We start from the raw sequence: 26,645 nt of genomic DNA, 5'->3' as shown, positions 1-26,645 counted from the left end.
TGATATGTTTGAACAGCCATATGACAAGTTTTCCCTCTAAGAAGTTGCCTAATGCCACTTAGAATCCTCTGATCCTTTTAATATTTCAAAATCAAAGCATACTGGCCCAAAAGTTGCCCAGCAGGGACTACGGGCACACTTCAATCACCGCTTGGTGCAAGGGAAGAATGGACAGAGGTGAAGCAAAACATGCACACTGTGGGGTTTGGCCGACCTGGTCTGGACCAGGCACTGAGGATTCTTCTGTACTACAAGGAAGATTTTAAACAAGCCCTTCTGGAAGCAAATCTACCTACAGCATCTGTTCAAAATAATGCCAGCATTCAAGTACAAGGACCCCACCAGCTCTGAGCAGTGGTATTGAAACATGGAGCACAACTACAACGCTGATGCCTCCAGTATCTTGCAAAATGTATTGAAAAATGCAGCGGGGCACTCATCCTACTGCCCTCATCCAAGTCTCCATCTCTGCTTTCACCTTTCAATTCATTGCACAGTTGGGAGATCGTGAGAGGACAAAATACAGATAAAACCAATCTAGGATGAAGGAACTAAAGTAACTTGTTCCTTAAAGCATAAAATTGTCCCGAGACGCTGTGAGTAAACCAAGTCATTCCCCTTCCCCTGTGGGGAACAAAACAGGTTCCAGTTTTTGATTTCTGCAGGCGGCCATCGGTGCAGCGATGAGTCAAACCACCATGCAAAACTACCCACAAGAAATCTCTTAGAAAGCCTAAAAAACATAGAATCAATGCTGCTTATTCCAGGCCTAGAAAGGGGCTGGCAGGTGAGAGCTGCTCAACAACCAGTTTCCGAATTCAAATAGGATCACCACCAAACGGAGAAAAAGCAACAGAATCATATTCAGAAAGAAACTTGGCTTCGAGTGATTCGTGACGGGAAAAACCTCGATTACAGCTTCTATAAAAAACCCTCATCTACCCCAACAGCCCGTTTCCCACCTTCTTGCTGGACCAAAGGTACCACATCTCTGCTCTCCTGCCTTCTCCAATGTCTTCTGGGGAACCAAATGCAGTTCAGCCCTCGTCTCCACCCGAAAACAAAGGAGGGTGCAAAGCCCACAGCAATTTCTCTCTCAAGCACTCAATGCACAGTTTGTGAACAGTGTTAAGCATTAAAATCCCCCAGATACTTGAAAAGGCAGGAAAAAGCGTCCTTTCCCAGGTAATCACGATCCTTTGCCTTCATGCACGTGATGTTGTTGAGGTTATTATTCCAGTCACTTAGGGGAGAAAAGAAAAAACCCAAGGCCCACAAGGCTGGGACTCAGCGCAGACCATGCCAAGATTTATCGTAACCAAACGAGCCCTCTGACAGCCCTTTTCCTCTCCATATAAATTAAAGAAAGGAAAAGTACGGCCGAGCCCATTGCTCGGATGGCATCGGCTGGTGTGGGACGGAGCAGCTGCCGCACGTGACACCCACCATGGGGAAACTGTGGAGGGAATGGTGGTTCAACCCCCGCCCAAACCACAGTCCCAAAAAATCTACGATGAGTCCGACACCTCTGGAGCAGCTTCCACCCGCAGCCACTTGGTGCCAGCAGTGGATTCTGCATCCGCGCACCGGCAAGGATACAGTAAATAATGAAACATAACGCTCTCCAGTGTTCTTCCTGCAAGCCAGGATGCCCAGGATGCTGGAGAAATCAGCCTAAACTATAGCAGGCAGGATTTTGAAATTCATTAAAAGCCAACGTGGGCATGCACGGAAACCAAAGGCAGTTCTGTGAGGGTAAGAAGGCAGCAGAAATGGGGCACAGCGCTCCACCCACCACTAATCCGACCCAGCTTCGCTAGCCCAGTCCCAGTAGCCAGTCCATATACCACACTAGGATACGTTCTACAATCATTTAAAAGACGATCTTTGAGAAGAAACGTGTGAAATGCTCACACGTCTCCCCCCAAGAAAACCCAATCAGAGAGGATGAACATCTTCACGTTCCTCTGGGCGCTGAGATGTGGGTAAGCTTTCCACTCACTTTGCTTTCTGTCTGGATAAATAACCCCGCTCTCTTTTCTTCAGTGAATGAGGTAAAGGCGTCATTGCATGTGGCAAATAAACAGACAATTTTCTCTGTTTCCATATGCCCTTAATCGCGTAACTTTACAGAAAGGCAATACAAGGATCCACCGTAAAACGAGAGACCCATAATCCGCTTCCAGACTCCACTGCTTTTTTTTCCCCGCTAACCCAATTCAGCTTCTCCTGTAGGAAACCAAACGGCACCTCCGTGAAGCATCCAGCCTCAACCAGTTCTGAGAGACCAGCTGGAACTTGTTAAACACGGACACGGGTTTCATCTCTCCTTCTGCCATCACTACTTAAAAACCCAGTGCTGAGGCTGCAAGTATAAAAAACTGCTTAAAGCCAGGGAGCGGTGGATTGTTGTGGTTGCTACCGGACTGCACCATGTTCAGACAGAGCAACAGCAGCTCTGCAGCTGCCCGGGGAGGGACGTCAGAGCATCCGAACCCTGGGACAGGGCTAAGTGAGCATCATCGTACAACTCACAAAGAGCCGTAAAAACCTCACACTTTCAAAGTGGAAATTCTTCCCCTTCCTAACCCAGCATTGCAATTTTGGTCTGTATGCCGAACAGCAGCTTATTTTCTTTGATTTTGCCAAAGAAGACTGTTAAAATAAACATTTTTGCCCTCCCAGTGGCTGCACTCGGTGTGGATTCAATGTTTAAGATCAACCAAAACCAGCCAACGCCTTGGGGCTGCAAACACAGCTCAGACTTCTCCTAGAGCAAGTCTGCAAACACCAGGAAAGACTACAGAACACGGTCACATCCCGCTTTTAAAAGCAATATTCAACACAAACAGCACAGCACACTGTACTCCTGCCGGGCCAGAAGCAGCATCTGCAACTTCTCAGGTTTTTATCTTTCACAAATATTCCTGAACCTTTCTTCTGTATATTTAATGTAGCTATTCAAACTAACCGCAACCAGGCATCCCAGCAATATAACCTCTATCCTCTTTAAACACTTATATTAGCAAAATACCTAGCTATGTTTTAACAGGCTCTTATATTTCTAGGAAGACTTCTGAAAGATAAACTATGCGTCCCCTAAAATCTCAAACGAGCATCTAAAAAGTAAAGATGCACGCACCATTTCTTTCCAATTAAGCTAAAAAATCTACAAGGACTTTTGGATGGAGAGAAAAGCATTGAAGGCTGATTTTTGAGCTTATTTATGCTGGTTAAACAAACACAAACAGTAGAAATATCGCTAATACTCATTCTGTCAGGTTGAGGGGTACTTGAAAAAGGTGACCCGTTCAAGAGCTGCAGGGTGCATGATAAGGAACTGAAAGGGTCTGGGAAATAATGATTTGTAGGGTGATATTCAGATTCACAATATATGACCCTTTTAAAGTGGTGTTTGCTCAAAGCTGTATTTGACAGGCTGTAATACATTATTTATCTGCAAACTACTGCAGCGCTGGCTCTGTTTACTGTTCTGGACAAGCAGGCTGCCAGGATCTCTCGTCAAGTTGCATATACAACTATGACAGAGGAAGAAGAAAGAAGCAAACACTATGCATGTTGCTGAACGCCAGCTATCTCTTCCATCAAAAAGTTAATATATCTGGGAGCAAGGTGTAATGTTTGCTAAGGCACCAAAAAGAGAGTGAGGCAAAAAATCCTAAAAGCTCTTCATTTGGAAAGGTCAATGTTCTCAAAAGCTTAATGATTTTTTTGTTAATTATGCTGAAAGGTCCTCGTGCTTGTATATCTTCAACATTGGGTTTCGCAACGCGAAGCTCAGCCTGTTGCAGACACGGCCTGATGGAGCACGCCAGTAACCTGCGAGGAGCCCCGGACCAGATCAGCAAAGCCCAATTCCATTATTTGGTAAAAACCAGTTGAAGGAACAGCTCTAAACACTCCCAGAGCTACCTACAGTGGGAGAAATGCAAATGAGAAGGATGCGGAGGAGGAAAAGCCCAATGCAGTCTGAACCACGGTGCCCAGGCTGCTCTGGGCATCCCCTGCACGCTGGGCAGTGCCAGCGTGGGCAGAACCCGGTCACCCCTGCTCTGGAGCTGGGTAAAGCCCACGGAGAAGTAAAGCACAGGCACCAGGACCACGTGCAACGCCCGGAGCCGAGGGGCTCCGTGCCTGCAGCAATGCAGCAGCTCCTGCCCCGGCGCTGCCAGAGCGGCTGTGGAGCTGGCGCGCTGCCCGCGGCTGCACCAGCAACTCCTCCGGGTCGGAAGCTGCTTCTCAGCCTCGTAAAACCAGCCAGGGTATCCAAATTATTTAATTGCGCCTTAACTCCCTCCCCTACCTGATTCCCTGGAGTCAAACGTGGGTTGTACAGCTGGATCGGGGCAGGAAAAACGCTTCCAATGCTGCCGAGAGCGGTTTGCTTCTCTTTTTTTTCAGTCTTAAACAACAACGCACGAAAGAAAAGGGAGCTATTTTCACATGAGAAAAATCCAATCTTCTAAATGCTTTCCCTGTTTGCTCTTTCCCTCTGCTCTCCAAGAGCAGCTTAAGTGAATACGTAGCAGCCAGGTTAAAAACGTACATGTGTCAGCGCAGCGCAATCCCAGCAGAGCAGGTGTTTGATAGATGCCTTTGAGGTTCCACTGACCTTGGCACGCCACTGCTTGCCTGCAAGGGGAAAACTATTCACTCCCATCACCGGCAACTTGTTCTGCTTCAAGGAGCAATTAAAAAAGGTTATGTAAAGATGGCCACACCTGAACTTCATCCTCATGAATCAAAGTAACATCTTACTAGCTCCGAAAAGATCTGTTTTGAAATCCCGTGCGGTGAGGGAACTGAAAGGAAGGAAGCCTAAAGAAGGGGAATCAGTGATACTAAGGGGAAAGGACACATCTGATAAATCAACGGGAAGCACTCGCCTGGCTGCTGGGATGGAGAGGGAGAAGAGATGAGCAACTGCATCCCAGACCTTGCCCCGTTCCTGCCATCCCCACCCTTGACAATGCTCCTGGTGCCTCTGCACGAGGAACGGAGCAGCTTTTCCATCCTGCGTGCTCGGTGAATGAGAAAAGAGCAAAGTTCAGCAGCAGTACGAGTTCCCAGCCCCATCACAGGGATACCTGCCGGATGGCAGCGCCACAAGTACTGGAGCCACACTGTTACTCTGAAAAACAGCAATTAAAATCTCCATTGAACTGAAACACACAACTTTATTAATAAATACAGCCCTCTTACACCCTGTTGGAGCTTACGCTGTTTCTGCTTGACCTTGGCGCTCAATTTGCCATGAAAAATCAGTTTGCGGCAGTTAGATTCAGCCTAGCAGGGAAAAGGGAGCTCCTGCATCCCACTCCCGCGTCCCTAATGCGCCAAGAGAAGCAAAGTCAGGAGCTGAAGCACAAACAGCAACGCATGGAGGGGCAGAACGGCTCTGTCCTTGGACACTGAGAGGGGGAAAAAGAGCAAGAGGACTAAAGCATTTGTTCATATAGCAGAAGGACAAGGCAGAATTCAGATACCTGCTGTGAGAATTGCTCATCAGAGATTTCCCAGCCAGCGATTTGAGCGTGCTGTTATCGTGCAGGACTTGATTTGTGTTTGGTTTGGGTCATGATATTCTCACCCAAGGAAGCACAGCAAGCTTGTTGGGCGATAAGCGTTTCGTTATTTTCCTGTGATTGATAAAACACATTGTCCACACTCCCGTGGTCACTGCACCTGAAGGTCCACATGAAGATGGAAAACCCGCAGCTCTAAACGCCCGCTTCGATTTTTGTCAGCTAACCGGGACATGCAAAATGCCTCAGCAACAGCTCCGCAATAACAAAAAGCCACAGAAGCTTCTGAGATGGTTCTTCTCCCACCTTGCTAACAGCATGGAACCCAGCACCGGCACAGAATCCCAGGCAGGAGCTCATGTTGGTCCGAAACTTTCCTCCATATGGGGCTGACGTGCGCAGGTACATCCCCCAGCCATCCCCAGCCTCTTGCCCATCAGCTTCTGGGACTTGGCTCTTGGTTAACTGAATAGTGCCACATGAAGAAAAGTATCTATGATAACTATCTGATCCCTTCTACTTTATTGACTCAGCAATACACATCTTCACATTCACCTAATTAATCAAAATACCACTCTTGGTGTTTTATTTGCAAGGGTGCTACCAAAGGTTCTGCTGCACTGTGGGAGCAGATTTACACATACTTCATTAACCCAAGGAGCCCGTTGTTACAGAGCAAACCCCTCTACTGCCGCTAACGACGCAATAAATAGACATTCCAATAAAATCCTCAAACTGCTTCCCCTGCAGAGCTGCTGCATCAACCACATTTCAGTCGCCCCGTTGAAATCCCAGCAGAGCAGCAGCACGTACCATGGTGGGAGTCTCCTCACCGGGTGCTGCCATCTTCGCCTTCATCGGTGCATCAAGCGCCCAGCCCAAACAAGGAGGTGGCAAAGCTGCTCCTGTGCTTTCCAGTGATATCCCAGCAATCACAGAATCAGAGTGGTTGGGGCTGAAGGGACCTCTGGAGCAGATCTCCCAGTCCAACTCACCTGCTAACACAGGGTCACAGAGCAGATCACACAGGGTCACATCCAGGTGGGTTTGAATGTCTCAGAGAAGGAGACTCCACACCTGCTCTGGGCAGCCTGGGCCAGGCTCTGGCACCTCCCAGCAAAGAAGTTTCTCCTCACGTTCAGATGGACCCTCCTGTGTTTCAGCCTGTGTCCGCTGCCCCTCACCCTGTCAGAGTGCGGCACTGGAAGGGTTTGATTTTGCTGGCATAGACCATTTCCCCACTTGCTTTTGCAGCCTGTACTGGGGAGGAATTAGTCAGAAACAGTGATGAGAGCATTTTCTGGCAGAGGCGGGAGGCACGGCTTTTGGTACCTGTCCTGTGACAGTCAACCACTCACCCAACGAGTCACACTTCCCCTTCTTAATGAAAAAAGGGACTCAAATTCAACCTGTCTTGCAGTTAAACTAAACCTTCTCTGGTGCACATTTAAGCCTTTCCTTACTTGCTCCGCCATTACCAATTGACAAAAATTACTTGCTTTGGTCTTCATTATAGCGACTCCTCATGTTTCCAGAGACAGTTATATCTCCCTTCTGTTTTCCTTCACGCTGCACACACCACGGCCTCATAACTTATTCCTATTTTCCAGATTTTTTGTTTTCTTCCGTACCAACATCCCGCTCTGAGCTCTTATCAAGTCTTTGGCCAATGCTGGACAAAAACCAAATGCCAGCTTTTCCCCAAACCCTAACAGAGACAGTGTGGTCAACTTGACAGCTTCATGTGACCCTTTCCACGCACACACCAAGGCAATACCAGGCTGCCACAAGCTCTCAATGCCGTCAAACACATGATGAGCTCTTAAAATAATGTCAGATACCTGCCTAGAAATTCCCAGCTTATGTATGCATACACTGGGCTGGAACTCCTTAACCATGGAGTTCCCTGGCATAAAACTATTCATGGTGCTCAGGTAATCTGACTTTTAACTGCAGATGTCACAAAACTCTGTCATCCACACCACTTTCACAGCTATCCATCATCAAGTCATAGTTACCAGCCTTATTTCTATTCCCTAAAACATCTAACACATTAAACACAGAAGAAAGTATACAGGGTACAAGCCTGATGATTCCTCTTTACTCTCACTAAACTCATCATGGCTTTGTCCATCCCTGACTCTAGTAAGGAATTCTGGGGGTAAAAAGACTTGATATCGAGTTCATCTTCCCTTCCACAGCTTTGCTTAAAGGTTATTTGCTATCAACACACCTTGAATCTACAGTCAGGGGGTGATAAAAGCAACACAGCCCCAGAGCATGGGCTCTCAGATGAGGACAAGTACGTTCTCCAAGACATCCCAACCCTGCTCTCCCAATCTGGGGTTGGCCGAGAGAGCGGTTCAGGTTGAACTTGGGATATAACCAGCACAAAGGGAGGACCACTCAAGAATTCTCTCCTGTGCACAGATCTGGTTCTCCGCTGCTGTCTCCCGTGTCCCAGCTCCACAGCATCCACCATGATGTGTACACACACATTTGGTCGGTTGTCTTAGCAGAGAATCAGCTCCTAGGCAACACACCAGAACAAAATAAGAAGTGTAAAAGCCAAGCTGCTCTGGGTTTTTCTTTGGTTACCTAAAAAGCGGTTGCTTTTTAATTGTATTTTCAGCTTATTAATACTCCCAGCTACAGCATCCGTGCTCCGAGCCTGGCTGCTCCCAATGCTGCATCCCCATCTTCCGCCCCTTCCCACCAGAACGTTCATCCCCTAGGACAAACTAAGGACCCGTGAGGCACATTTTAGGCTTTCCCTATTTAATGATCAGCCCGTCCTCCTCTCCTTCCCCATGGCATACCAAACGGTTTCAATAAGTGTTTCTTTTAACACCAGTTGACCCTTCATACGTTTGCACATCAGAGATGCCACCCTGATACCTCAAGTAAGTGCCACGACCCGGTTGAGAAGTCACTAACAAAGATGCCAAGCAATTTTTTTATCTGCTGTTAATTGTTCCACTGAAAGAGACAACTTCACAAGTGCTGGTTTGATTTTTCATATGTAAGGACCATGTGAAAGAAGAGAAAGCAAGTAGGAGACTAAAGGAGGAGCCACAGAGCACAGAGATGCAGAACGAGATACAGAACTGACAAAACTATGTAAATATACTAATCCATTATAGGAACTCCTCCTTGTCTGCATCCTAAGAACAAAGGGAAGACGTTACATCCCCTGTCATTGTTCCCACAGTGGCTGGGCCAGGGGTGAAGCTGATGGGTGAGCAGATCAGCAGGTAAATGACACAACTTGGTGACAATGCAGCCAACCATGACTCGAAATAAAAATGTCTCGTGTAAGTTCAATAGCAAATTGACCTCCAAAGAGTCTGAGTTTTGGGCCCTTCCTTACAAAGTTCGGCCAACCTGACACCGCCAGACTTCATTTCTCAGGCCAGTCAAAAACAAATGGATGAAAATCTGTATCAGTCTGCAAGTCCACATGAAACCAAGGCAGAGCCTAAAATCATCTTGAGTAAGCTGGTAACAGCACAGTAGTTTTTAATATTTGGTAAAGGATTACACAGATATGGAGACCAGGACTCAGAACAGAAAGCCGCTTATGGACTTAAGTTATTCCCCTAAAACTGGATCATGAAGCATTAGAAATGCCTTCTGGAACCAGAATATTAGTTAAGATAGGCTTGAGATCCAAAAGGATTTAGGACTTCATATGCACGACAACATCCACCCCCCCTTTCTTCATAAAAAACAAAGCAGCAATCATATTGGCATCATCACCTGTCACAGACCAGACACAAAACAAGTGATTTTCCAGGTGGCAGCGGTGACATGGGGTCCCTCTGCCACAGCCTCACTGAATCCCATTTTACTTCTCTTTGCTCCAGCACTTGAGATCTTTGGTTGGGGAGGGACGCACCGACAAGGTGAATTAGTACCTGCTTCACTAATTCAGCTGAGAAAAAACGCCCTCCGTGAGTCACTGCTGGGAAACAATGTGCTATAGAAACCTCACCGCAGGTAACTTGGGAGAAGAATTCTTTACCGAGGTCTCACGCCATAGACACGTATCCCACTGCTGTCACAAAGACGCCTGGGGAAATAAAACAAGACTAAGTATAGAGATTAAATCACGGCTATTAGCAGGCTTTGGGGTTGATTTTCAGAAGTGACGCAGATGCAGAGGACAAAGGGCTAACACACCTTTTCTACACACGCTTACAGAATCATCGAAAAATTCTGGCTGGAAGAGACCCGTGGGCTGGCTGAGACTCCTCCTGATGCACTGAGGAGGCAGGAATATCTAGGACAGACACTAACAAGCTGAAATAGCATAAATGGTGATGTCGAGTCCTATCCATCTTCCTTTCTCTCAGAGTAGTTTCACTCATAAAAAAAAACAAAACACTGTTCAAGCCAAATATGCCTGTCCTAACACATCATAGCTGCAGCACCAGTACAGACTAAATTGCCACCCTTTGTCACACTAAGTGACAAGAAGAAAGGAGGGTGTTGCAGAGGTGCTAATGCAAGGCAGCACATACATGGTAAGAAAACGCCGAGGACTTTGCTGGGAGCGTGTCCCATTCGGTGGGGTGGTGGCCACGGCTCCCTCCAAGTAGCCAAACTACAAGAAGTCATAATAAGCCATTAAAAGCTTCTCCCCCCAACTCCAGCTTACTTTTTTGTGGTTACTTTTCTCATCCTTCCTGCCACCGAGCTGATTGCTGAGTTTCCATAAAGTGATGGAAAATGTACTTGCATCAAAACAATAAGCAGAAGGGAAGAAGAAAATATCAGGCCACAGTATTAACTTCACCCATAAGGAACACAAATGCTGAGGGCTTTGTCTGAACTAATCGCTCTGACAAAGTTTCTGCTCAGTCTTAACAAGAAATATGCATCGATATTTTGGTAAGAAAGAAAAATGAACCAAAATCAGTAAGAGGAAAGTAGGTTCAGGCAGTCAAACTATTGTTGCATCCTCAGAGTCAGCAGAAGAACCCAGCTCTCAGGTGTATTGACTGCAGGTACACCTGGATCCCGAGCTGAAGAGAAAAGAGCTTTAAAGTAGATTCCTGTTGGAAAAGAGAAAGCAAGTGTCCCAGTTTGAGAACAGAGCCACCATGTCACTTGGGGGCTGCACCACCCCCAGGAGATGTTCTTCAGCCCTGCTCACAGTGCATTTCCCTACAGCCTTTTTGGGAATTCAGACACCTAACTTGAACAAAAAATGGTTTTCCAATTAACCTCCCAGCTTCAGACCACGCACTGATTTTGCTGAGCCAGTGACGGATCAGGAGCCAAGGGCTGGAGCTCAGCCCAGCCCCTGACAGGTCTGCCACCAGCTCTTTTCGGCCCCTTCTTGTCCCCAAGTGACAGCAGCCACGCTAAGAGGAGGATCCAGAGATGGTCTGCATGGGCAGCTGAGCACGAAGCTGATGAAGGAGCATGGGGCTCAGAGGTTCATTGCCCAAACGGACACAGAAAACACACAGAAAAGCTGTTAAGAAGAAAGTCACCTACAGGAGTTACCTGATGCCCTGTGGTACGGGATTTCCCAGTACCGCTTCTCACGCTCTTCTGATTTGCGCCAAACACTTGAGTGATGTCCCTTCTCTAAAGTACCATGTTTTTTAAGTGGCTGGGTGCAAAGCCACTTAACTGTGAATAAAATCATCAAACGCGAAGCCAGGAGAGAAGGTGGGAGATCATGTCAAGAGAGATGAAAGCAGAAGAGGAGAGAGGCCGCATTACGTAACGCTGAGGACAGAAATAGGCCTCTATTGCCTAAATTGATGAGAACTACAAATAAATCAGGTACTTCAGTATTGCAAATTCAGGAAAAAAACGCATTTGGCGGAACGGAGCTGTTACGATTGCACAGGTCGATTTATCAGTTAAAACAAGCACCAATACCACCAAGCACAGCACCGTACTGTGCTCAAGGGTGCTGTCAGGAATTCAGCACTGATGCATTCATGATGTTTATTAACTTACCAAGACACAAATATCGGGTGCTGTCCCTAATTAATAACTAACTTGTTAGAAAGGCAGCTATCATTTACCAGGAAGAAGTGCAATTGACTGAAATCACTACTAACAGGAGAAAAAGAAGAACCAGCACCTTGAAACTGAAAAAACCCCGTTGCTTTTTAATGAGTTAAGTGGGGACCTGTGGAGGGAGCCCAGGACTCCAGCATGGAGTCACAATTAACACTTCAGTGCCCGTTATTGCCTGGCCCTGGAGGGAAACCAGAGCAGGATGGTAAACATGGACAGAATAATCGCTATTTCTCTTCCCTTTGTGTTTCAACTTCTGTTTCTTAACCTTAAAAAGTATTCCATGTGTTTTCAATTTGCAGAGGAACCGAGGAACTGACACTTTGCAGTCCACAAAGAACACGTTCTTCAACCAGTCTATTTCCCCTGCAAGTGCAGGGCCACACCACCCACTTTAATGACCAGTTAAATGAAGTCAGTGAACCAGATAATTACCTTCATAAAAACCAAGTAGTCCTTGGGTTAGTTTCTTACTTAGATTCATAAAACTCCAAATAAAAAAGGGAATAAATTCAGGTTAACAGCAACGGACTTAACAGCACCTTAATAAAATGCTGTTCATTAGCTGGATCATATAACCTGGACATCCCTACATCAGACAGAAGTGAGAGTGAACTCTGAATACTGTCATCTTAACAGGTTATGGCGGGAGGGTGGGCAGGGATATTCTTGTGCACAAACCCCTCATTTCTGACGCAAACAAAAGCCTGGCTTTGCTCAGGCCAGGTCCAGAGAAGGGCGTCATCTTGAGTCGGTTCCACTTGAGAGCTGAGACACAGACCAAACTGCTGTTCTTGCACTTGCTTCAGTCAAAAAGAACCACATTTTGAAGCTTGATGTTCAAATTCCGGCTACGTGACCAGGAGGAGGGAGACTGAGCGCTGCTGTTAACTCCTGGCAATGCAAATCAAAACCAGGAGACCTTCACTTCAGTTGAGGGGTAGGAGTCACAGAATATATGGATATTTCTTATAGTGCACATGAACCCAGGATGTCAGATAGCAGAGAACACCTGCTCAGCAGGATTCACACACGGCTTGAACACGCACACAGCCAACATATTCACAATAGCGAGGCACACAAGAAGATGGGGACAAAAACATAGATGAAGAGTTTTGGGATAGTTATGAGCACTGGCCCTTCAGGGCACAGCTTGCTCACCAGGAACGAGACAAACCTTCCTTGGGAAGGGAGCGACAGCCAGCTCACACCTCTTTGGTCTTCTAAAGCAGCTCATAATTATCTCCATTGGGAAGGCCAAGGCATTGGCAAGGCAAGTGCTATGAAGAGTGACATACAGTGGGGACTTGCCAGCTCCAAAAGCTGGAGAAATTTCTGGGAAGTGCCATAGGGGCCAAAATGCTCATCAGAAATTTAACAATGGGTTTGATCTGTGAGTGCTACAAGCCACAGGTGTAGTAATCCCCTCCAAACCCCTCCCACACTCTTCATCTTCCTCCAGAAACCACATCACACACCGTCCCCCGCGTCACACGTAAAAAAGCAATAACCCAAACCTCAAGTTTCAGAATATCGTGCTGCAGTTTGCGCTGGAAGTCGAGGAAGTGGGAGATGGTCAGCTTCCCCTTCAGATCCGCCCCAAAGAAGTAGGTTGTCAGCGCGGAGTTGAAGCCCGTCTTCAGGGTGTTCCCCGTTGTCGAGCGGTCTCTGTGGCGCATGCCCATGCTGGTTTGGGAGCGAATGATGCTCTGGACCTGAAAACCAGAGGGAAGATGTCACCAGCAAAAACACCCCTGGGACTTACACTCGTCAAGTATCGGTACAAAGTACTCCAGGCTCAGATGTGTCTTCTTTTTTTTCCCTAAAATAAAAGACAGGACAATTCAAAAGTGTGGCTGAGATCTTTTTTACAGTCCTCTTTAAAGAAAGAAGAGTGTAAAATATTTAAAATGAGTTTTGAGAGACAATTCACCCATTTTGCAGATGAGCATGTTATCAGTGATCCTACACCTGGTCAGCAGAGAGCAGCTTGCTCCCGGCAAAGCCACAGGAGGAGAGAAAGCTGAGGCAGCCACAGGGAAGAACAAAGCCTGGATGTGTTTTACTATTTTACCACCCGTCCTTCTTAGTTCACACCAATCTCAGTTAACCCACACCACGTTTCCTTTCCCTTTGTCCACAAAACCAGGGATTTTTAGAATCACAGCAATCTCAGCAGTGCCCTGAACCTTCCCAAAGGCAGCGGTCAGCAGGAGTGGAGGCTCCAGGACAGGGCAAGAATGCACAGGACAACCTCCCTACGCACTACAATATGGCAAACTTATAGGATGCCACAGCCTGAAAACTCCAACAGTTTCTTATTTTAAGGGTCCTGTGCTAATCTAAAGGAGTAGCCAAGTCACTCACTTGGGTCACTCACCACCTCCAAGTATCTCACTACCCCTTTCCAGCACTCACCTGCCCAAATGACTTTTGCAGTGATACAAGAACCCAGAGTTATTCGCTGCATGAGACACAATCTAAACTTTTAATCTTAAAAGTTGATTGAAAGGTAGTAAACTCACAGGCAGCGTTACTTGTGATTTCTCTTTAAACCATGAGCTATTTTCATGTTGTGTTTTTTTTTGTTTTGTTTTGGTTTTTTCGCCCTTATCTGGTGCAAAAGATGAAATGGATCAAACACTTAGGCTGAAATATGTACAAGAGACAGTGAAACATCTCTTGTGCTTCACATCCCTGTATAATTGATGACCTCCCTATCCCCTATAATATGGCAAAAGATTAAGCTTATAGGATGTCACAGCCTGAAAAATCCAACGGTTCGTTATTTTAAGGGTCCTGTGCTAATTTAAGGGAGTAGCCAAGCCAAATGGTCACTCATCACCTCTTTCCATCACCAAGTATCTCACCACCCCTTCCCAGCGCTCACCTGCCTGATATCAGGTTTGCAGTGATATGAGAACCCAGGGTTATTCTCTGGGTGAGACCCAATCTCTTCCAACAAGGCAGAGGATTCATATTAAGGACAATGAGTGTGAGAAAGGAGGGGGAAAAACAATAAAAAGCCACCCAGTGTGCTGCCCAGCACTCAGCCTAAACAGCACAGGTTTCCCGAAGCTCCAGCAAACATCGCTGCTTCGCCTTCATCCTCTTCCTCAGGCCAACAACAGCTGGAAGGGAGGAAGGAAACCAGCTGCCAAGAGCTCCAGCTGTCAAAAGGACCCCGGAACCTCATTATTGTCTTGTACGATGTGTTCAGTTATTTCCTAACTAGAGCGCGAGTGCTGGAAGAACCCCAGCGGGGATGGCTGCTCCAGCGGGGAACACCATGTATCACTGCTGCGCTCACCTCGCGTGAAACGCTGCCTCGAACCACAGGACTGGTTATCCTTCCGCTATAAGGAAAACTGAGTCAAGTCAGAGGGAAAAAAACATGCAGAAAAAAAGTTCGGGAGTTGGTGGGGCTTTCTTGTTTGCTTTTGGTTTTGGGGGGAAGGGTTTTTGCACCGTAAACACAATAGCAACTCCTTACTTTGGGCTCCACTTGAACTGCAAGCTCTCCATGCACATCATGGAGACAAATCCTTAGGAAGTGTCTGAAGCAACGCAGTTTATGGCCAGCTTGGAAAACTGCCCCTGTTCCTGCAGAAGCCAGTGTTGACCACACTGCAGACTGGTCGATAGAGCATCTTCTCCCAGGTGTTATTTATATGGCATCTACTCCCCTTCTTTTTCTCTCCCCATCTATAACAAGCATCGGACAGCTTGAAAAATCCATCTGTGGGCGCTGGAGCTAAAATTATTTGGCTGGTGTCTATTTTGGGTAATCCTTCTAATGGTCAGAAAGGCAGACAACCGCTGCAAGAAGCGCTGTCCTCGCCCACAGCTCGTCAATCATACAGGGATGTGAAGCACAAGGGATGCTTCACTGTCTCTTGTACATATTTCAGCCTAAGCTTTTGTGATCCATTTCATCTTTTGCACCAGATAAGGAAAAAAACCCCAAACAACCACGAAAATAGCTCACGGTTTAAAGAGAAATCACAAGTAACACTGCCTGTGAGTTTACTACTTTTCAATCAACTTTTAAGTTAAAAATGGAAGGCTAAGCTAACAATTTGCATGCTGAAGTTGAAGACGATACTGATGTCGGCTCCAAAATCGTCAGCACTATATGCTACCCATATGCATCAACAGGAAAAAAATATATATCCGAGGCTCTTCAGCGAGGCCTGAAGAAATTCAGTATTTCCTTATTAGGCCCTTAAAGCCCCTAATTTACTTGCACATGAGCTAAATTACCGCAAGTAGTTTTCTTCCTTGATGAACATTCTTGAGGCTTTTCCGACATGAACGAGAAGAGGGACCTGCTGTTGGGTTTCTGCAAAGCCAATGTGTGAAAAAGGAGCAGGAAAATCCTTCTGTGTGCTCACAAACAGCAGGGACAACACAATGCTTCCGTGCTCTTCTCTTCCCCTCCTTTTTCTACCCTTTCTCCCCAAAATGATGTTGCTCTTTTACACTGACGCCACTGGCAGGGCCAGTTCCAGTCACCCCTGCCAGGCAAGATGTTTATGGAACAGATGTGCAAACCCTGAGGCATTTCCATAAGAAGTGAACGCTCTTTTTATTTACCATATACATTATTGCATGTGTTATAATATAAGTGTGTATAATGCTTTATATTTGCCTCATGCCGAAGCTCTGTGTTTGTCTTAATCCTATTTGCAGAGTGCAGCAAATCAGTTATAGCAATATTGGTCTGTGAAGACGCCCTGAGCTGCTTTGCACTTCCCAAAAAGGCTCCTTCATCCTCCAAATCGAAAGCTCTGGAAGATCAATCTTCTCCAAAATATTCTAATGCTAACCAGGAATTTTATTCCTTTATATAGATGCAGTGACACACGTAACAAGCTTAACAAAAATACGTCCCTCTTCCTAAGGATTTTTGTATGATTTAATGCATGTGTAACTTCCCTTTGCCTACTGGATGATTTGAAATAATTTAATTCAATTTTGTACTTTCGTCTTCATAGCACTTCTGAAATATTCATCCTCAAGAAACAGCCTAATAAAAAAGCCAAACATGACACCTGCGTTAGTACCTCGGCACCACTGCTTTTCTAGTGAGTGGTTAAACCTTCTCCACTTCTCTTAAATTCATTTATCTCCATGATTGATTTCACTCTAAAACATTAGTATCTACTGTAAAGTATCTTGTGAATTGTTATAGTAGCAGATAGGTGCGGTGCAGCGCTATATTCATGCACTATGTAAACAGAAGGAAAAGTAGTATTTTTTACATGGGAAAATAGGGAATTTTTCCTGGTTAAATCAGTAGTTGGTAGGGAGGCAGCACCAAAATGCACCAGAGCCTGGACACAGCCATGTATTCCAACTCACACTCAAAGCAAAATTAAAAACTCCTGGCTTTCCATTACCAGCTATCGGGTGAAGGGATATAATCGGAAATAAACGTTCTCCCATCCTCATCATAGTCCAAAATTTTCAATTGGAAACGTCCAATTGACCAGATACATTACACAGCTCTGGGGCAAACTACTAACAACGACACCATGCCCACGGGTAATCATTTAAGGAGGATGACAGCAGGGAGTTCAACAGACCTGCTTTGCCACTAGTTCTTCCCGTTTAGAGGCAGCGCCCCAAGTGTGACCGACCCCTTCCAGACTGGGCACTCCATCGGCTGACGGGCAAGAGTTTGTAACCAGATGACCCAGGGTTGCTGTGTTCTCAGGTGTCAGCACACAGCTTTTCACCCTCTCCAGATACAGATGTCCTCCAGCAAACCCCCACCAAGGGCAGGTTATTTTATTGCTTTTAACCACAGTCTCATCTCCTTTGCCCGAGAAGCAGCGGCTTCCACTTGCCCATCAATCACAGAGCCCCACGGACGTGGGGCCACACGAATATTCGTTAATAAGTGGTGTAACTCCTCTACTTTATTCTTCGATAACGGAGGTGGTGACTCCCCATCCAGCCAGTTCACTTCTTCGCAAACGCATTTATTTCTCCTTTCACGAGTAGCACATGCGGAGCTTCGCTAATATACAGCAATATCAAGATGTTTATGAGTTTCCAACACCTTGAGGGTGTTTTCTACATAGGCAAACAAACCATACCCTTCTGCCTGGGGAGGTCAGATCTTATCCCCACTCACAGATCGAGTACTCAATCTATTCTCACTAACACAACCAAATCTTATAGAAGGGACCTCACACACAGACTGAGCTTATTAAAAAACCTGCATCAAACTCCCCAATGACGAAACCTCGTGAGAAGTTGGGGAAAGAAACTAATGAAAATCCACTCTTAATAAACACAGTTTTAGATGGCATTGAAACGAATGGCTAAAGTCTTATTTAGAGCAGTCTGGCCCTGGTTATTCTCTGAAGACAAAATTAAGGAATATAATAAAAGCTGTGGAAGAAAGGAGGATCAAAATCCTGCAACACCAGTGGAGTGAAAAAACTTCTTTATCTGCATTGGAGGTGACATCTCGTAAACATACAAAGTCACAGGAAACCAGGGTTTATACCTACAGATGTCCTGCTTGGAGGGAAAATTATGTCTCCAAATATCCAGTTGAAAAGGAAGCAGGGACTAAGGCAACACAGCAGAGCATGAAAGGAAAAGATGTGAGCCAGTAATAACCACAAATCTAAGTCACAATAACGCTGTAGAGGAGTCCGGCGATCATGACTACAATGCCGTAGCATTACAAAGTCAACGTGGCGTTCAACTTGCCTGCTCGAACTCTTCCATGTCCACTTCGCCATCACCATTCAGATCAAACATCTTAAAGGCAATTTCAAAATTCCTCTGTGGAGCTACATAAAGAAAACACAATAAAAAACAAAGACCAGTTAAGGAAGATACAAAAGCTCAATAAAAAAAAAGAACAAGTTCAGAATGACTCCATCCAAAAGCAATTTTCCAGAATTGTCACAATTTTAAGAAGCAAACGCAGCTCTTGGGAACCTCTAGCCATGAGCTTCATGGTGCTCCTTGGGGTAATTCTCTTCCAGGCTCCGCTCCCGCCTCACCGCGCAAATTTAAACAAATCATCACCACCTCTGTTGGGTTCCAGTTACGACACGGAGATAACGCCCAGAGCTGCAGCTCACCAGAGATGCGCCCCAGCCAGCCTGGTGCCTTATTTTTCACTGTATTTAGTCTACATTGTCGTGATTTGTTTGGCCAGAAGCCTGCATGAGCATCACTCGACAGCCACCCATCACAGCAAAACCACGCTCTTCCCCTGCATCCCAAAGAATTCGGGTACGCTTGCATTTTGAGCACTGTAACTCATCACCGTTTAAAGCTATGACATGGCGCCACAATTTTTTGCCCAAATTAAGCTAATAGATGAGAATTTATCTCGCTCTGCTACTTTCACATACATACCACCCACGTGAATGCTGGTGTTTGCTGGAATTTCCAGGGAACCCTCTAGGCTATAACTAGTGCTTAGGTTGTCATCTTACATCATCAATTAAAACTTAGCCTCATTTTGTTCTGATGATAGCTCTTCCTTGCCCAAATCTGGCAGCAGGATGGGGATCCCTGGTGACTCTCAACTCCCTTTCACCTGTTACAAACAACTTTTAATAGTTCTTGGGGATGCTCAAAAAGCAACAAGTTTCCACATTCCGCATTAAGGCAACTTATGGTGGGGGAAGGAGCACAAAGAATCACTCAAAAAGAAACTGAGATGGAATTAACTGAACTGCATTTTGTACATTAGTCACAGCTTCGATTTAGGACAGGGAGACTTCTACATCATGTTTTCCCCTCGCTTTAATAGGCTGTAGCAGTTTATTGCTAAAACATTCAGCAAACATGCTAATGAGATCACTTTTTCCAATCTCTTTGCACCTTACGCAGACATATGATGGCATTAAACTCTACGGCAAGAACACCTTGTCACTGCCTGCTTGATATACACAGGACATAGAGTCCCGCTGCCATCATCTCTGCATCTCCAGTCCCCTCACGCCAATTATTCCAGTTTTAAATTCCAAACACTGCGTGTGTGAGCGGCCGTCACCAGCACCACACGATGGGTTGGTTCCTCCACAAACCTACAGCAGAAGCGACGTCTCCATCCAGCTTCTGTCCTGCCTGCCGTCCTTCGTTAATTCATCGTTAGCTGAGCTACACTCAAGGGGACCGGTCGTCCCCAACACCAACATCATCTCCTCAACGGTGCAATCTAATTAAAGGCATTAATACAAAAAGCCTCCGCTGCATCCATCCATCACTTCCAGCGATTAAATCCCCATTTCCTTGAAGAGCAACAATATTAAGCCCTTTCCAACTACGCTCCTAATGTTTAAATAACACAGCCAGTTTTGTTCACTTTAATACTAAGTACTGCATGAAAGCCCAGGCAAAATTTCTCCTTATTAGCCCTCAAAATCTAGCAAAAGAGTTGTTTCCCCTAGGAAGCTCTAATTCAGTTACAAGACGCTGGGAAAAAAAGAGCAATTTACACACCTCATCTTTCTTCCCCCATTTTCTCTGTCAGGGTATGATGATGTGCATTCCAAGACCGGAAAATTTGTTACCCCTTGTTAAAAATTAGTGTTGTGGTTTATTTTTAATTTCCTTTAGGGAAAAATATAATACCCTGCCCCAATTGTGCAGACACAGGTGAACGGAGAAAGAAGGTATTTAACACATCAGTTCCTTCCTTTCCCTTCTCTAAATACACATTTTTCAGGAGCAGTTTATCAAAGGCCCAGAGGAGAACACCGCTTGTAAAATCAAAATGAACGGCTCAGCAGCAAAAATCTGCAGGGTCAGTGTTTTCTAAGGACAGGGAAGGAAAGTGTCTTTAAATTGGCAAATGTAATTACCTCAGTCCTTTAGCTAATAAGTGACACAGCCTGCTTCTTCCTCTGATCCGCATACCTCAGTCTAATGACTTGTAATGACACTTAAACCCAAGAAATGTGAGCCCGAGCCAGGGAAACCACAGAGCACTGAAGACAATTGTCTCACCCCACTCAGGAAGAGACGTTCATTAAAACACACGTCCTCGACCTCCGGGCAGCCGGAATTTATTGGTCCCGAGTGAGACAGTTTCTGCCTCTCCCCTGGGGCACCACGTTTCCGAGCAGGATTTATTGGGGAAGAGTCATCCCAACGGCAGCTGAACCCATCACTCATGGTTACATCAGTCTGTACAATCTGCATCTCTCTCCTTCCTCTTACACTTACATCTTTCAGAAACCTGCAGACCACAAAAGCAGTGGACACCAGCTTGCCAAGCTAAACTTTGCCTCCTTCCCCTTCTTCCTCCCTCCCCTCCTTCCTCCTCCTTTACTATTCTGCCCCCCAATCTTACCATTCTCTATTACAGCCTCTCTAAATTTTCCCCCTGCCTCCTTAATTAAGATGCCTCAAAACGAACGCAATATTCCTCCTGAAGCAGTTACCCAAACCACTTAAAGGCCTGTTTGCTTTCCATAGGACGTGTGGATTTCCCCACGCACTGGGCTGCATTTCCAGCTCGCTCTGATTTTGGGAGTGATCTCCTCGCCATCCTTTTTGACATTATTCAGCATCAAGATTTTTCATCGCAACTGATTCCCCTTGTGCAACAAGTCAGGAATTGGTCAGAGGTTCTTTTTTTAGCTTTATTTTCTAGTCTAGCAGCTCCCTAATGATTCTTCAAAGTCATTAACGCAAATGGCACCGGAGCCCACACCAATCCCAATTCAGGAGTTGCTTATTCTCTGCTTTGAGATATATGCAAATATATCTAGAAGAATCCAGTTGAAATCATCCTGCAGATCCACACAAAGTTGCTTCTTCAACTAACCCCGGAGTTACTGCAAAGGGCAATCAACATTCTTCTTGACTCATCTGTTCAAACCAAATATTTGGGAACAGAAAGGCAACAAGAAAACCAAACAGCACAAGCAGGAACGTTACAAAGATGAGCAACCTCCACCAGACAAATGGATGCTGAACATTGGAAAAACCCACTGGATCCATCAGTGTTAAGCTCCAGGGAATTTCCGAGGCATTAGGTAGCTTGATCGGGCAACTTTAAGCCAATTATGCCATTTTAGACTGTTTTCAATTATTCAAATGGACCTCTTTATTGCCCTTCATTCTCAGCAGAAGCAACATGTTCTGAAAGACAAATGCCCACTGATGAGAAACGTCACGTTTTACTCTTTTTGCGCTGGTTTGCTCTTCTCTTCGCCCCAAACTCAACACTCGGCCCTTGCAGAGATACACAACAAGTCTCCCCCTCCAACTCCTATTGCAACTGGTGCAGCACGTGGCCGCACACAAATCCAAGCGTCTGCAGAGCACCCACCTCGAGCAGAGGCACCAAATCTCCCAAAAACTACTTTTTAACCTACTCTTGGAGAACAAACATTGCTCCCTTCAGATGCACTTGTGAATTTCTTCAGCAAAGCAGTGTGGTTTTGAGCAGTGTTAACTTACAGGAAGTAAATCTTCTGGCTATTCCTATGAAGACTCTTTCATCTTTTGGTGGGAATTTAAACACGAAGCAGCTCAAGACTCCCATATCCACCCCAAAATGGTCAGGCATTGGAATGGCTGCCCAGGGAGGTGCTGGACTCACCAGCCCTGGAGGTTTTTAAACTGAGATTGGACACGGCACTTAGTGCCATGATCTGGTCAATGGACTGGAGCTGGACCAAGGGTTGGACCTGGTGATCTCTGAGGTCTTTTCCAACCCAGTCAATTCTGTGTGATTCTGTGAAAGCCTCGTAACTCCCCAGTGCCAGAAGAACCATCAAGAATTCAGCTGGGGAGTTATGCTGAAAAAAATCAGTCATCAGGAGTTAAATATTCTATGTTTTTTTCTTCCCCATCTATCCCACAATTAAGAAAAATGTGTGTATAAAGGCCACAGTACTCTGAAGCCGAAAATGTTTTTGTACCTGTTTGAATGGGAACATTTCTGTCTGAAGGGAAGAATCGGGGTCAGAGACAAGCTCGCCCTTCCAAAACCACAGCCCATCGCAACCAACTGCACAGAACAGGGAAGAGCCAGAGGATGCATCTTCACATAACGCATCTCCAAATGCTGTCGTATTTTATTTGAGAATGGAATTACAGCCTTACAGGGAAGCAACTATCTATAGAATATAGATGTCTGCGCCTTAGCTGCAATAAACACAGGGAAAACACGTTAAACTGTCTTAACGCTGCAGATGTTTTCCTTGTGAATTATTTCGCTATTTCAGAAAACAAATCCAAATCAAACCAACTTTTAAAAAACATTTATCAACCCAGAAATGCAAATAACAAGCAGCTAAAAGAACCAAGTCCACAGCACGAAGACTGAGCCACAACATCAGTTCTAAAGGTAAAATATCTTTAAATGGTTAACGGTTATTTCTTACGACAAGGAAGAATTCTAATTACCTCTGAAATAATACAAAAGCATAATTTTAAAACCTAAGTACACAAACCTCAATACATACAAAGTTCAGCTTCAAAACAGTCCAGTGCCCAGAGAATTCAAGTTTTGAGCTGATTTTCAAATTCCTGTTGAAATCCACACACAAAGGGGTAGGAGAGTGATCAGGCATTGGAATGGCTGCCCAGGGAGGTGGTGGACTCACCGCCCCTGGAGGTTTTTAAACTGAGATTGGACACGGCACTTAGTGCCATGATCTAGTAAATGGGCTGAAGTTGGACCAAGGGTTGGACTTGATGATCTCTGAGGTCTTTTCCAACCTAGCCAATTCTGTGATTCTGTGTGGTGAGGAACCTGCCCTCACGCCAAGTAAAAATGCCACCACTCCTAACAGGAGGAAGAGCCCTGAACCACCCAGCCCAAGAGAAATGAAGTTCTGTCAGCTCCTCACTCTAAATCTACACTGCGGGTTCACATGGCAGAACCCCAGCGCATGGATTCAACTCTATGTGAGCACCAAGCACATGGGCACCAGAGGCAGGTGCTCAAAAGAAAGCAAGGAAGGGGTTAACTTGTAACGGGTAAAATCATGGGTCAGACGTGTAAGGAACAGCTAACGGATCTATCCCACATAATGGCATTTTAAATCTTTAAATCTTTCTTCTATTTCACCAATTTAATAAAAAATAAATTTTAAAAAATATATATCATCGCTGTTTCACTTTTCCCTTTTGCTTGTCAGCTTGTGAACCAAAGCGACAGGGTATTTTCGACACCAAATCCTGTATTTTGGTGTTAATGTCAATGACAAACATGCAGCTTGGTTTCAGAGGTTTGAGAGCACGGGCAGCCTGTGGGCTGGCGTACAAGTCTCACCTCCCACAGCTTCTCATCAGTTTTAAACTACTTAAACTATTGAAACTCCGAATGAAGGACCTGGAAAACAGCTGTGGACATGGCAGCTCCAGATAAAGGCCACTAGAAATTGTGCCCTCCGGGGAACCCCTGGAAAAACAGGACATTCCAAACACCTGCAGGTTGTGGGATACTGCGATGAGCGACAGAAAATCACTCTATTTCCTAATTCTATAGAAATAATCAGAAGTTTCTGGGAATTCTCACTCATGCTAACAAGTGCTGCATGTGAATTAGTCATTCCCCGCTGCAAATGTACTGTCCTCTGTGGTACAGGAGGTTGGCGGAGATCCATCAGCCCACCACACCATGCAAGGAATGGAGACATGAACAAAGAAGGACCAAGTGAAGATGGCAGCAGAGAAGCTGGTGGAGCATCCCATGCCCCAATGTCTGTTTTCAAAGCAGAGAGAAGAAGGGAAGATCCCAAACTGCCAATTGTGAGAAATGTGCCCCATTTCTGTCCTACCAGCCCACAGCATAGGTGGGATGTTGAGCCAGAGAGCCCTGACGTGAAGCCATCAGGCTTACGTTTGGAAGTTGGGACATCCCTTGGGAGAGGATCACTGTGCTGCTCAGGTACATCTTGGAAATCCCACACAGCGGTGATGGGGCTGGTGGGAACATATTGAAGACATCCATATAATGCAGATGAGGTGTACCCACGTATGGGCAAGTAGGTCAAGAGAAGGTCTTGGAAGTTTAAAGATAAAATTAACATGAACAGGACCGCAAACAAAAACATTCCTATAAACTCAAAGCAACCTCATTTCTCGTAGAAGCAAGCCCTGCAGCACTTTGCATTGCTTTGCAGGATTAAAGCACCACCAGTAAGAAAGCAGACCTCACTCGTGGCAGGGAAAGGAGGCCGAAAACATTCCTGTCAGCCAGCAATATATATCTGAAACAGTTACAGTGCAAATGGACCCTGGAGAGCAGCACAGACCCACACAGCACTCAATCCCTCCAGAAAATAATTTCCAGAGCTAGGTGGCTTGGGATTTATTTCCTACACAGGGGAAAGAAAAGAAAAGGTTTAAAAAGGTGAATATATCCTGGGCAAGAGGCTGGTACCCATAGGGGATGAACCTGCAGGAGAGGGGAGAAGGAGCCGCGGGTCTGCGATGAGAGCCCTGGCAAGAGAGTAATGACTTTGGCTTGAGCCAATGCTACTTAAGCCTCCCTCCAGGAGGAGTAAATCCAGACACAGCGACAGTCCAATTATGGAAACAACACCCACTCATTCTTTTAATGCCCAGCTCCCTTCAGTACCTGTTAATCAAGGAGGCATTAGCGTGCCTGGACAACAGACCCGTCTGCTCTGAAACCGCAGCCACTGGTGATGGAAAAGCTCTTGCCCTCCTTTCCTCGTTGTGTTCCACAAGTCGAAAAGCAAAAACCTTTTCTGTTAGGGAAGCGATGTCTTTGCTCTCCCATGACATTTTGAAGGACCCAAGGGAAATCCCATCAGCCTTTTGCTTATCCCATATTTTGCTCATTTTTCTACCTCTGCCCCAAAACACTGGGAGCAGCTGCAGCAACAGAACCTGGGGGGTGTCCTCAAGGCCACTCAGCTCTCATGGCCTTTAACGGAATGCTAACTTTCTGGAGCATTTCTAGGCGATTTTATTAGTTGTTTTAAAAATACATTCTCACAGAAACACGGCAACTGCCAAGAACAGACAGTGCTAGAGCAAGAAACCACTTGCAAATAAAACATGGTGCAAGATGCAAACAGCTCTCTGGGAACAACACACAGACGAAGCCTTCAGCCCGCTCCCCTCCTCTCCCTCCCAGCGGCTGTCGCACACTCTGTATTTCAGAGACACGGACACAGAATCCCACAATGTCAGGGGTTGGAAGGGACCTGGAAAGCTCATCCAGTGCAATCCCCCCATGGAGCAGGAACACCCAGATGAGGTTCCACAGGAAGGTGTCCAGGCGGGTTTGAATGTCTGCAGAGAAGGAGACTCCACAACCCCCCTGGGCAGCCTGGGCCAGGCTCTGCCACCCTCACCATGAACAAGTTTCTTCTCAAATTTAAGTGGAATCTCTTGTGTTCCAGTTTACACCCATTACCCCTCGTCCTATCACTGTTTGTCACCGAGAAGAGCCTGGCTCCATCCTCCTGACACTCCCCCTTTCCACATTGATCCCCATGAATGAGTCACCCCTCAGTCTCCTCTTCTCCAGCTCCAGAGCCCCAGCTCCCTCAGCCTTTCCTCACATGGGAGATGCTCCACTCCCTTCAGCATCTTTATTGCCCTTTGTTGTCCTTAGTTTCAGAGAACACAAGCAAAGCGAGCATCAAAGCTGCAAAAAAGACAAACGACAACACAAAGTTTTGGAAAACCCTCCCAAAGGCTGGCGGTGCTTTTGGTAGAGACGGGCAGGAGCCGTCCCAGCAGCACTGCTAGGATTGTTCAAGGTGCCTTCCAATCCATAACATTCTGTGATTCTGGTGTGATTCCATGACCCTCCCAAGGAGCACAACACCACAAAGCCCTTTGGGGTTTCTTGTTCTCAGAGAGCCTCATTGATGAGGCTGGAGTCCAATAAGCCAGACCAGATCACGACTGATCTCTCCACATCCCTTGTGAGCACAGCAGAGAGGCACCTCCTGCTTCCCACCCCCAGACCCGGCCTCACACTTCTCTGCAGATTCTCCTGCTTTATGGCTCAATATAACGCTTTTCTTTCTCCATATTTAGTGGCTTTTAGCTATTTGATGTAATCTACAGCTCATC

General features: G+C 45.9%; 1 protein-coding gene across 3 annotated transcripts in view; it reads right to left on the bottom strand.

Annotated features, from left to right (window-relative positions):
• MICU1 (mitochondrial calcium uptake 1) overlaps nt 1-26,645 on the bottom strand; it is a 97,085-nt gene that overhangs the window by 12,171 nt on the left and 58,269 nt on the right. For all 3 annotated transcript variants that reach the window (XM_065843265.2, XM_065843264.2, XM_065843267.2), the window contains 2 exons: nt 18,318-18,400; nt 13,106-13,303 (listed from right to left, as the gene is read on the bottom strand). In XM_065843265.2, coding sequence (XP_065699337.1) covers nt 13,106-13,303; nt 18,318-18,400 — 281 coding nt within the window. The remainder of the gene's footprint in view (nt 1-13,105; nt 13,304-18,317; nt 18,401-26,645) is intronic.

This window comes from Patagioenas fasciata, chromosome 8, assembly GCF_037038585.1.
Source record: "Patagioenas fasciata isolate bPatFas1 chromosome 8, bPatFas1.hap1, whole genome shotgun sequence".
Taxonomy (NCBI): Eukaryota; Metazoa; Chordata; class Aves; order Columbiformes; family Columbidae; genus Patagioenas; species Patagioenas fasciata.
Note: the sequence above shows the minus strand (reverse complement) of the source record. Positions and strands in the feature narration are given on the sequence as shown.